This window comes from Vicugna pacos, chromosome 9, assembly GCF_048564905.1.
Source record: "Vicugna pacos chromosome 9, VicPac4, whole genome shotgun sequence".
NCBI lineage: Eukaryota > Metazoa > Chordata > Mammalia > Artiodactyla > Camelidae > Vicugna > Vicugna pacos.
In genome coordinates this window covers 47,160,710-47,174,076 of record NC_132995.1, presented here as the reverse complement: position 1 = coordinate 47,174,076, position 13,367 = coordinate 47,160,710, and the positions used below count along the sequence as shown (strand labels likewise).

The following is a 13,367-nucleotide window of genomic DNA, read 5'->3' as shown; positions in this document are numbered from 1 at the left end:
TTGCACCTTGGCACAGACTACATCAGAAAGTAAAATCAATCTGACTAAATGTTTAGGCTGTACATTCACACTAATATAGAGATACAGATATGGAGTCTAGAAAGACCACTCCCCATCTCTCAAAGACCAGGTAAGACTAATAACTGTTATACGAGGACTCGTTTTCCACTGAGGACACCCAGCAAACTGGGGTCCATTTCGGAGTTTTTCCTATTTTTCCCAAAACACATTTTCTCAGGACATGATGATTCATCTGGATTGGGTGAGGGCCTAGCAGGGACATTTCTATTCCCCCACAACTATTATTCTGGTTAATAAGAACCACCAGTGTTGAAACCAAATTTAAAAGAAAATTGGAATCGAGTTCCTCTAAGAAGAGATAATCTTATTAACTCAAGTATTCATTTATTAAGCAAATATTAATTTGGGGGTTATGCATAAAGTTTTATGGAGAAGGGACAGAGAGATAATGAAATCTTTCAAACCCATATGCTTTGCCTGTGGGAATACACTTATTACCTGCTGTGATGTCACTGGATAATTTTCCTGGATGGTAGAAATTCAGCTTAAGTTTTCCATCATTAAGAAAAAGGAGGAGACCCCCTGAAACCAGAGGAAGCTCACAGAAGAGCAGAAGCCCTGCCTTATTCCAGGTTCGAAATTGAAAAGTGGCAGAAACCTCGTCCTTCCCGGAAGAGCCTGGCAGTGCTAAGTAACTCCTGGGGCTCAGAAAAGTCACAGGCACAGACTGCGGTTGTGAACAGGAAAACGACACATTTCCCTGAGAATAAAGTAAAAGAAAAAGCTTTAAGAATAACACACATATCACATTAGTCATACAATCTGAAATAGTCACAGAGGTTGTGGATCAGTCTCTAACTACCCCTGATTTAAAACAACAACAGAAATTGTAATCAACATGGATATTCAAAACCTTGCCATGTCTTAAAGGTTCTTCAAATCCAGAGATATTACGGTCAGGCAAATCTTCTCCTGGGATTTTTGGGTGAAATTTTCTCCCCATCTCTCAACTTTCATAAACACATCTAACTCAATGTAACTGAATTCACTAAAAACTTACTTAAAACAATTATTCATGGTTTACTTGGTTTTCTGTTTTCACTTTTTTCACCCTTTTGCTGCCTTTGGCTTGTAACCCACCCCATAACATTACCAATATTAATGAGCTACCCATTTTCCTTCCATATTTTTTCATAATTTTCTCTGATTCCATTGACATATATATGTATATATACACATATATATCTAGATATATGTTTAAGTTAGGTGTTCAGTTATATGTACATACACATACACATAAATAAATGTTTTGAGTACATATATCTACACACTAGGCATTATATGTATTACAAAAACAGGAGCCATGTTTTACGCCCTTTATTGTATCGTGATTTTATCATTAAGAAATACCTTATGGAAATTTCTTTGAGTTATCTGGCATAAGCCTAATTCCTACTTTTATTGATTGCATAATATTCTACTATGTGAATGTTTCAGTTGTTAGTCAACTGTTTTCTTATTAATGTGCATTCACTTTGCTTTCAGGTTTTGCCTCTCTTACCAATGCTGGAATAAATAACTCTGCAGGCTTCTCTTTGTGCTGGCATTTTCAGTTCTGCAGAAGAGGGTTTGACATATAGAACTACTGTATCTACATGTTTTAATAAATATTTCCAGCATCTCCTCCCCTCTCCAAATAAAAGTTAAAATTCTCCACATTTCTGATAGTAGTATACAAAGATATGCTTTTCCCCACATCCTTGACAGCCAGAGGTATTATATATGTCCTTTAAATTTGCACAAATTTAATGACAAAATGACAAAATGATGTTTCATTCTTTTTTACTTTGTACTTACCTGATTAATAGTGAACCTGAGCATTTTTCATGAGTTTGTTGCTTTTTTGAACTTGCTTTCCTTAGAATGGTCTGTTCATAATCTCTGCCTATTTTTCATTTTTCTTTTCTCTTTTTTTTTTAGGTTTAACAATGCACACTACGATGTACTACTGGCATTCTGTTTTTGAAGATTTTTATCTTTTTCTTATCATTATGCCCTTGTCATCAGATTTACATGTATTACTTCTCATCTAATGGTTTTAAAATAGATCTTCAAGATACACTAGAATTGTGTGCATTTTCATTAAAATATTGTGCATGAAAAATTATTTTACTATTAGTGTCAAATATATATTTATGGATTAAAAATGTTAAGGTATGAACTATTTAGAAATAATTAGCATGTTCCTTAGCAGGCTTCAGAAATAAAGATAAATATTTTCATTTTTCCTGAAAATAATCTTTAACAAATTTTCTAAGTATAGATTTGAAAAGTCAATGAAATGACTTTATTTAAGAGAATACACATTGGAATTAAACCACAGGTCTTGGTTAAACAAAAACATTTAGCTATATTGTGATACTGCTAAAAGTGAATTAGCTTTCACTGCAGACAAATATCCTGTCCCAATGAATGAAATAATGAAAGCTGAGGAGTGAACTACACTGACCCATAATGTAAAGGCAATTATAAGACTAACAAACCTGGTAAAAATGGAAACATTTACCAGCTGCATTTGGACAGCTGTCTACTACCCTGCAAGCAGCAAATCCTCTTGGCAATGAAGAGTGAGTGTTAGCTGCGTGAGCAGTTTCTGGAAACTCATTTTGCAATGAAACACTCACATCTATTTCTTTGTCATATTTTTCTTTTCTTTTTAAATTCTTTTCCCTTTTATTAAAAACAACATCTAAAAATCTTGCTGGATGGTGTACTCATATAAATGCTATCAATTCACACAGAGAATTAGGAATTAAATCTTTTGTAAACAATAAACATTCCCATGTTGTGTGCTAGGTTTTGCTGACACAACATGAGCTGAAATGAACATATTTTGAATTTTGAACAATTACAGAAATGTATTCAAATGATAGTTATGTCTGCTTTTCTATCATCAAGCTCGTTAAGCTGGAAACCACGTTTTCCCAGAATCACCTTTCTTGTCTGGTTCTGATTAAAAGTTAGCCAAAAAGGGAGCCTGTATGACATTTGAATCAGGAGTGAAAGGTCGGCCATTTCACTCCAAAGTTTTTCTGTGTGATAAAGCACAGTGAAGGATGATCATGTAATGCAGCAGGACCCCATGGGGCCTTCCGGGGACAGGCCCCTCCCCCAAATCTCTGCTTGTAGCTCCTCTCTGAAGTACCCAGATAACAGTAACCAAAAATGGCTTTCCTCATGCTGAAGCACATTCTAGCCTGACTCTAAATGGCACATGCTTCTCTCTTCCTTAGAGCATTCATCTTCCCTCTTAAGCAACCTTTGTTCCAGGCACAGAAATGTCCAGGGATATGACTCATTAACTCCTGGTGCAGAAGACAAACACCAGACTAAGGCCCACTGGAGGAGGAGAACATGGTCTGATAACCAAAGAAACAGGAGGCCCCATCATCAGGTTTTCTTGACGCCAAAGCAGCCAAGTCAGGGAGGAAAGAATGCAGCCCCTACACGTTCACAGGTGTTTATCAGAAGCTTTGTTCCTTGGATTCTCACTATAAAGGTCCTTGCTACTTCTCCCCAAATTGGGCTCGCAGTCTTAAGGCATTAGCCTGCTGTGACCCCCTTTGCCTGGCAAAGAAATAAAGCTGTTCTTTACTGCTTCACCCAAAACTCTGTCTCCAGATTTCAATTCAGTGTCGGGGCACAGAGGCCGGGATTCAGCAACAATCACAGAGGGGCTGGTTTGTTCCAGCTCGTTCTGGTTCTCTTTCACTCTGCTTCATCTCTTCTTCCAGACATCTGGCCTCCATTTTTCCCGAGTCTGTGACAACTGTTAAGATCCAAGTCCTAAAAATAGATCCCTTGTTCTAAACTCACACTGGTGCTGCTTCCCTGACTGGACCCTGATCAACACTGTTGTATTTAAATTTGGCCGCATTTCCATAGAATTAGAATACAATGCAGCCTGATCAGCGTTGCTCTTGGGACAGATCGGCAGATGCAATATTGTAAGAGCCCGTTACTTTCTTTTATCAGTTATGATTGACCATGGCAAAATACAAGTTTTTCGAATGCTTCTCTAATATACATGGATGTTATGATTCCAGGAACTTGGTATGCTTCTTTAGAGAGTGTGTCAGTGAATATCTTACCAAGAAAATTACAAAGCAAAAGAAATTAGTCTCCTAGGACTAATATATCACAACAAAATACATTAACAGCTGTACCCCCCCAAAAAATGCTTTACTTTATATAGAAATAAAATAATCATGCCCTGTGAATTTTAAATTTTTTACATAGAATTAATTCCTTACATGCATACTGCCAAGCAGAGAAATTTTTTTAAAGAAAAAGAGTAAATTTTAAAATATCATATCAAGTGGAAATCCAGAAAGAAGCAAAATGTTTTGTGTGAAAAAGCCACATAGTTTTCCTCGTTCATTCACTGAAGACTTTCTTACCGTGATGATGATCTGTGGGTTTTGCTGCTTGGCCAAATCAATGATATCCACTCCATTGAAATAGAGATTTTCTAAACAGCCATGAAAATTTTTATGGGGGAATGACACAGATTTTCCAGGTGCTGGAATCCCTCCAAAGCTGATCTTAGAAAGAAAAACGGCATCAATAATATTGTTTAGTGATTTCCTGATAATTTGCTTAAATAATTATGATTAGCAATTATAGCTGTAATCATCACAGATAGATCAATTTTTCATTTTCCTACACTACCGTATCATCAATTTCAAAAGGAGATTTTTTAAAAAATTAAGATGCAGATTTTAAAACAAATTTATATACATTCAGTTTTTATTTATATCAGAATTTGATTATTCTTACAAGTTGCTAATCACACCTAATTTTGGTATTTATCGGTTGCTGAAGAAAAATACATCTTTATATCCATGGTAAACCTTGACTTCTCTAACAGTTGTAAATGATTATGACATTTTATTTTATATACACTTCTGGCATTGATACTTGTGCATTTGAATTGATTATTAATAAATTAATTAATCTATTTATTGCTACATTCTCTTCACAATAAATCTACACTGTGGTGCCCTGTATCTCCTCAGAATCATGGAACACACTCTGCAGTTACTTGTAGTAATGAGATCTCTTCGTGGAGATTTCCCACATGTGGCAATTTGTGACTATACGTTTCTCCATAATAGTAAATTAACATATTGGGAGAAAAATGACGTCTCAGTAGTGTGTACCCAAAACCTGCTACTGTGAGTTACGTCACCTAGAGGACCACTTCATCAGGACCTTGATTTACTCTGAAGGTGGGTTTTCTATACTGCATTTTCTTTCGTGTGGCTACACCACAGATACATCACAAAACCTGTATTAATCGAAAGGTAACCATCACACCTCATAATCAAGATGCAGGTAACTGAATTCTCCCTGGGCGTCGAAACGATGCCTGTGCTCATCCACCGTAAAGTTGACTTGTCTGCCCAAGCGCTGGACAAGCACGGAATGCCAGTGCTGGTCATCCAGCAGGCTGCCCAGGGTGAGGGAGATCGGGGTGTGCGTGGAGGGCAGCTTAGCTTCACCTTAGAAGAGAAAAAAATTAAGCACCATTATTCCCCATTTTAAAAAAAGGAAAAAAAAGTTTCTTTTTTGTGGAGCAGAGTCTCTCATAATAACTGCAATCTCTTTCAAGGCACTCCTTCCAAAACAACCAATCTGAATTTACCCAATGTTTGAATATAATATCCTCTCAACCTTGGTGTAATTTCTTCCACTGTTAATTCCTTTTATTAGTATTACCCATCATCACACACTCATTTACAATGTAAATTTTATCTTTGCTACAACCTCATTATTTTTACTACCTTCAGTATTTTTCAATGACCCATCCCTTTCATCATCATTTGAAAATAGCTGTGTAGTTCTATCAGCACTACATTAGAAACATCAAATGAGAGTCCTGTACAATTTGCAAACTAGGAACCATTTTTACCCAAAAGTGCAATAATGGCATTTACACATAAACTCTTGAATGTGGAAATAAGGCACCTTAATTGTTGAAAAGATAAGCTACAAAAGCATAAAGTTACTAAAGTGATATCTAAACGGCCAGATTTTTAAGACCAAATAGTTTTACCTGAATTAATAAGTAAAAAGAGTTTTCCTTTTCTTAATTCCAGTGTGATGTGTTCTCCACTTTGCCCTTCCCGGTGGAGTAGAATCCCATCACTCTGCATGGTTTTAAATTTCAAAGAAATTATATCCTTTCTGGGGCTCAGGGATTTTTGATCAAATCTGTAGAGAAGGGAACTTTTTCCATCAAGATCAACCACCTCTGACCCTAGAGACAAAGAAATTAAAAGTCACTCTAAGGATAAATATGCTTTTCACTAAAGCATTTTAAATGTACATATAGAGAGAGAGCATTATACATACACTCGTACATGTGGTTCAGCTCAAGGCAATCATAGTAATGGAAAATAAAAGAGCCAAACGTCTAATTTCCTTCTTGATACCTGGGATTGATTCCATTCTAGTCTTTACACACCTGTTTACAAAATGCATGATCCAGAAGTACATTGTGAAATGTATTCCTAATTCCCTTTTATATTATTAAAGACTGTTTCTCATTCCATAAGAAAAAAAATCAGGGAGAAGGTTATAATCAATATCCATAAAACCACTTTGCATATTTCATGATCAACATTTTAATGATGTTCTTGAAATGTTGAAGTTAAATGGTTTTTGAGTTTCTGAAAAAGCGGTTCTGAAATCTCACAATACTTTTCTATGTGCTATATATAAAAGAGATCCACATATAAATACATACACATACATCAGACTCATCAAATGCCTCCTCAAGTATATATTAAACTGCTCTTTGTGTTTTATTATTTGTATGGCTAACTAATGGTATTTAAGAGCAATGCTATCTTCTGTCTTCTCAAGGGCATTGTTGGAAAGATAGTCACTTAATGACATTATAAGGGCTGTTCTGCTGCATTTGTGTCACAACTGTGACATTGACAGGTTTTTCAGCTTTCTGACAGTGTCTTATCTACTCATTGTCAAGATCACTTTTATTCAGTTCATCTGAAAAAAAGATGTCATGTTATACTAGTAACATAACAGTACATCTGTCAAAATCAGTTGCACCCTGAGCAAGACACAAAAAAGAACCGATGATGCTCACAAAGCCTAGCAGTGTTTTCCACATTTCACAAGTCAAAGATTTTTTTAAAAGCAATTACCCTTGAGAGTGCATTTATGTAACAAATGAAGAGGTTAGGGAAGCCCAATAAAATAGGAAGCTATTTTTCAACTGGTTAGGTGACTTCTCCCAGTCAACACAATGACATTACAGTTTACTCATCTTGTTTCACTTGACAAAATTATTACGTCTACTTGTGTGCCCAAATATGCATTTCATTCAGATTATCCATCATACCTAATGCGAACCATTTATATTCACCACCGCCCCCAATTTTTTTCAACTATTTTTGCAGCTATCCTTTGGAAATTCAGAGGTTTGATTTTTCCACATCTTGTTAATGTGCTTATAAAGAATTCATTCACCAAGTGCACATGAATAAACATTGCATTCTGTAGAAAGAATAATGTTAACTGAACAATTATTCCTTGTTATATAGCTGAATGAATGTGCATGGCAAAAACATAACTTTGTGTCAAATACAAATAATGTGTTCTATGATTATTAGATTACAATAAATTAAGAAAATTCCAATAAGACAGACTTTAAATGCTGACACATTTGGAGCAATGCAGTTATCTCTGAGTTAATGCATCGCTTAAAGGCAACCATCATTATAATGATTTTATTTCCGATAAAGTCTATTTTTGGAATTAGCTAGGATTTTCTTCCTAATGAAGGTCTAGCCTGTGTTACTTTAGCCTTCTATTTCTTTTTTTCTCTCTTCTTCACTATTATTACATTATAATGGTCATATTAGGCTTTTATGGCACCTAAAGCCTTGGTGCTGGGAACATTTCCATCAGCCACATGGGACAGTGAAAAACATATTAGAGCAGTGGTGCCTAAGGCAGTGGGATACTGTTTCTGTCTCGTGTCTTACACAGAAGGCACGTGCCATTTTCTCTCACTCTTACCTATCATCTTCTTACTTCACAGGCACCACACTAAGTAATTGGATGCTTTCACTCAACAAATACTTACTCAGCCCATCCTGTCGGAGGCACTGTGACGCATGCTGAGATTAAAAGAGGGATCAATACCAACATGGTCCCTGCCCTCAGGGAACTTACGTTCAGTGAAAATGGACAACAAGTAGCAAGTGAACAAATATGTCCATAAATCATTACAGATTGTAACAGGCATTCTGATCAAGAATAAAAGCAGCCTGGGGTCGCTTTACTTAAGGTAGTTGGGGAAACTCAATTCTCGGGATTAGAAACCTGAGGCTTAAGCAGATAGTAATCAATAATCTTCTTACTCTTCTCAGTCTTCAAGTCCCATGCTTGTCCCCATAAACTAGAACTGCTCTTATTATGTTAATTTCAAGAGGCCTAGACATTCTCCCAACATATTCTCTCCTTCACTGTCATGAAAGGAAGCTGTGAGAACGCTGACACACTCCAGTGGCAGTCAGAAACTCAGCTCCCAGAGGGAGGAGGGAGGAGTAAGGGGGCTGCCCTTGTAGAAGGGGGCCTGAAAGCAAGAAAGGAGCGCAGGAGAGGATTCCACAAACTCACCACAATCACATCACAGATTTCACAAGCATGTGGAAAACAATACTCTCTGGGGGGAGAGGCTAGATACAATTCAGAATGTGAATACAATGTCAGTACAGGAGAACTGCAAGTTACATGCGTGCGACACATGCACACGGATTCTCACGAAACAGCCAAATTCAGGATGGCTTCTGACAGCAATACTTTAGGTAGAAAACTCACTCATAACAGGTCTGATATAAGTCATTGTTATAGAAAGCTATTTACAGACTTATCTGATATATAAAAAGCATACAATTTTGAGCAATAATCACAAAACACTATGCTATGATACATAGTTAGTGATATAAAAATCTGGAACTATCTGAGAAAAACAATCTTTTGAGAGAGACACAGAGGGGGAGTGGGAGAGAAAGAATGTGAATTTAATATCAGCACCTAGTTCTCCAAGGATGCCAGTGGGAGAGAGAGGTATGTAGCCACTCTTGAAAGTCATCTTACCACTGTTAGGAAAAATTGGAAAAACTGGAAATACATCAAAGGAATAACTTCATATCCTTTCAGTGTCATACTGGAGCTTTTTAAAAGAGGCCTGTCTAAAGATTATTTAATACTTGGTGAATTCACAAATGTCTGATTTTATTCTTTATTACTGATTAGGGCCAGACTCTAGGTTTTTACACGTTAATTTACAGAATTTTTTCCCCCAGTACAGATGTAAATAACTTTCATCTGGTAGAAAATATACTCCCAAAAGTTATGATTTTATTGCCCTGTTGAATATTAACCATTTGTGTACTTAACCTAGTAATAGTGATCCAACTTTCTTTCTTGGATTCCTATATCTACTCAGTCTCTTGAATTTTCTTTGAACTAGCTTTCATTCTTCAGATTCCTTCTTTAATAAATCAAATGCATCTTTAATATGTGTTTACTCTATATTTGAGTGAGAGCCATGCTTTCACATTTTTGAAGATTTTGCTTTTAAACTCACTACTAATTTAAAAGTGCAAATGGGCTTCACATAATTGACTGGGGAAAGCAACATTTCAAGGCTGAGCCATCACTGATAATGTTTAGGGTGAATTTGTTTTCACTATTTCACAAAGATTTTCAGATTTTCTAACTCTTGAAAGAGCACTGTATTTATCTGTTTAGATAGGAACACTAAATTAAGCATCCAAAATAATATTAATATTTAAATTAACAGTCAGTAACACATTTATTCCAATCTTCTGTCAAACACTTTTGGGAAAAGAATCTTTTGTACACAGTCCAATTGTATACATAGGAAAAGTTGAAAAATACCCCATTATTAGAAAATGGACTATGGGAAAACCTGAAAATTAGAAGTTAACAAGATCTGTAACAGTGAAAGTTCTACAGTCCAAAGACACAGGAGGTTATATTTTCAAGTGGGTATTTATTTCATTGCTTTATTGCACTGACTTCCAAGAGAGTACTGAATAGCAGTGATAATAATAACCATCCTTGTCTCATTCCTGATCTCAGGGGAAAACTTTCAATAATTCACCATTAAGTAGGATGCTTGCTGTTAAGTTCTTTGTAGATAACTTTTATCAGATTAAAGTGGTTCCTTTTGTTTCCTATCTTGTAAAGAGTTCTCATCATGAATTAGGTATTGAATTCTATCAAATATTGATATAGAATAAATTCAGATGACCATATTTTTTATTTTTTATTCTATTAACATGGTGAATTATATTACTTGATTACCAAAAATGCTAAATTTGTATTCCTGGATGCAAATGTGCATGTTATGTTATCCTTATGCATCACTGTACTTGATTTGCTAATATTTTGTCTAAATTTTTTTACTTGTTTTTGCAAAAGAGATTGGCATATAATTGAGGTTATATTTTTAATGACTGGATTATTATCACTATGAACAATGTGGCCACCATGAGGAGGCCATGAATTCTAATTTTCTAGTAACAAGTTGCAAATTCTTTTGACACGTTCACCTCCTCTTACTCTAGTCCTCTTTTCAGCCACTTTTCATAATAAATTATAGTTTAGCCTAGTAGTTAAGGCAACTAATCAGTGTGGATTTGACTATTCATTCTATCTTGGGCAAGGGTATGAGTTTTCTACTATTGCTGTAACAAATGACCATGCCCTTGGTTCCATAAAACAACACAAATTTCTTACCTAACAATTTTGGGATTCAGAAGTCCTAAAATCAGGGTGTTGGCAAGGACTCCACTCTTGCCACTTTCTGTTTTTAGAGACCCTTGCATTCCTTGGTTTATGGCCCCTTCCTTCATGTACAAGACCAGCATCACAGCATCTTCAAATTTCTCTCTCTCATTCTCTCTCATTTCTGCATTCCTAGTCACATCTTCTCTGACCCTCTCATCTCTCTCTTATTAAGACCCCTGTGATTATACTGGGTCCAGTAGGGTAATCCAGGACAATCTCCCCAACCCAAGATCCTTAACTTACTCCAGCTACACTTTTTAAAAACCTGAACTTGATCAATGTTATGGTTTTAACTAAGTGCTTCTATATTAAAGATATTAAGCATCTGCCTATCACACACACAAAAAAAGATCCTTAACATACTGACAACTGTGAAGTCTCTTTGTTGTGTAATGTGACATATTTATGGTCAAAGGGAGTTACTCTATCACAGCAAATTACTTACTCTCTTTGCCTCTTTGTCCCTGTTCCTGCATCTGTAACATGTGAATACTAATAGTATATTCTTGTTTTTATTGAAGTATGGTTGATTTTCAATATTATGGTAATAACAGTATATTCTTCATAGGATTGTTGGATGAATGCATACCTACATAATTTTTGAAGTTGCTGGCACATAATTAGAATTCAATAAATGTTAACTACTAGTAATGCTAATGTTATTATTTATTATCAGAATATTGGGCAGGGAAAAGGGTAGAGCCAAAGTAGTTTAATAAATACACTTGGTGTGTTTGTTTTTTTAAAGTGGACTCTTTAAAAAATAATGAATTTCTGAAGTGCACAAGAAATGCTCAATTACCAATGTCATTGCCAGGTTATGCAGCAAGAATGATTTTGAGCCATCTGCGGGTTCTGTGGCTTTTTCTCTGTCTGTCAGCAAATGCCTTCGCTGACTCACCACAGCAATTGTCGGTGACCTGAATCCTCCTCGGTGAATACCTCCACCTCACATCTTCTCATTTACAGCAGGAATCAGGGAAAGAAGAGACCCACAAAGACTGCAGGCCTACTCCTGTATCAGTGCTCCCTGTGACTCCATAAATCAGCTAAAGCCTGCTTGATTCGCATGATTCAGAAATACAATCTCCTATAGAACGAAGTCTTCTGATAGAAAATATTCAGATTTCTTTCAGGGAGCTATGTCAGAAGTGGACTGCTGAAACACATACTCTGTGCTCCTTTCTGCACACATATTTATGGAGACCTTTCTGTGAACACAGTGGAAGACACAGCAATGCATAAAACCAAGTGCATTTTTTTTCAGGAGCTTATAGTCTAGCGGGGGTGTGGGGGGACACACGTCCCTGAGATGTGATTATTCATGCCGGTGCTCAGAGCTTCGCTTCTGTATCAGGGCTGGGTCCCGAATGATTTCTAACATGTGTAGCAGGAGCTGAACCTCTCAGCCTCAGAGGAGGATGTTAACTAAATTGCAGAGATGCTTCACCTCTGTGAGCAGCAAACTGTTTTTCTACCTCTGCATATTTCACGTGCAAACACACTCATCATTGTAATGTCTTCCACTTAACCCAGCATTCCTCCCTCCCCCCTGCTTCCTACTCCACTCCAGAAGTTTGAGGCTTCTTCAATTGTGAGGGGTTGCCATTTGAAAAAGCAGTATCTTCCCCACCCTACAAGTGAGTTACTAGGAAAAACATATCCAGGAGCATGGTTTCTCAAATTGTGCTCCATGGTCCTACCATGTTACAGTCAGCTAAGCAGAGTCTCCTGTGGTTTCCATAAACAGTCAACATCCTGGGCTCTGCCTGATGTCCACTAATTTAGAATCTCTGCGAGCCATCTCAGGAATACAGGATCTTGAGTGATTCTGAGGTAGACGACAGCATGAGGGTTATTCGACAAGAACGAGTAGCTTACAGAAAACTGTTCTCTGAAAATGAACAACCTCATTGCATATTGAATTGTACTATGGAAAACAAAACTGTTTTATTTATTTCTATCTTAGGTGGTACTTGCAGAAAATTGTGGAGGTGGTAACGACTTGTCTCAGAAAGATGTTTCAGGGAGAAATGGATTCTGTGAGTTAAACCATGAATCATCACCCTATTGATGAGGTTGGTTAACTAAGAAACTTAAAAAGAGAGAAACTGGAATAGAAAATGCATGAACTGAAGAACAAATCATTAAAAAACAGAACGTTGACTTTACTGAAGGTCATGAAAGAGTTCTTGAAAAAGACACAAGAGTCTTCTAATAATTCTTTGGGAATCACCCTAGAAACATAAACAAAAAAAGAGTGCTACCACTGGAGAGAAGAGCTATGGGCCAAACTCTTCTTGTCTAAATTGAATTCAGTCTTAAACACCGATCATACTGCCTCTTTATTGGAAAATTACTACCTATGAATCACCAAACAAAGTGAGGTCCAATTTTGACTTCTAAGAAACATTAATCAGACTGAGTCACCG

General features: G+C 36.4%; 1 protein-coding gene across 1 annotated transcript in view; it reads right to left on the bottom strand.

Annotated features, from left to right (window-relative positions):
* CNTNAP4 (contactin associated protein family member 4) overlaps positions 1 to 13,367 on the bottom strand; it is a 222,802-nt gene that overhangs the window by 81,497 nt on the left and 127,938 nt on the right. Inside the window, exons 5-8 of the mRNA XM_072967746.1 lie at positions 6,140 to 6,343; positions 5,401 to 5,585; positions 4,482 to 4,625; positions 520 to 781 (exon numbers count right to left, since the gene is read on the bottom strand). Of these exons, the coding sequence (XP_072823847.1) occupies positions 520 to 781; positions 4,482 to 4,625; positions 5,401 to 5,585; positions 6,140 to 6,343 (795 nt within the window). The remainder of the gene's footprint in view (positions 1 to 519; positions 782 to 4,481; positions 4,626 to 5,400; positions 5,586 to 6,139; positions 6,344 to 13,367) is intronic.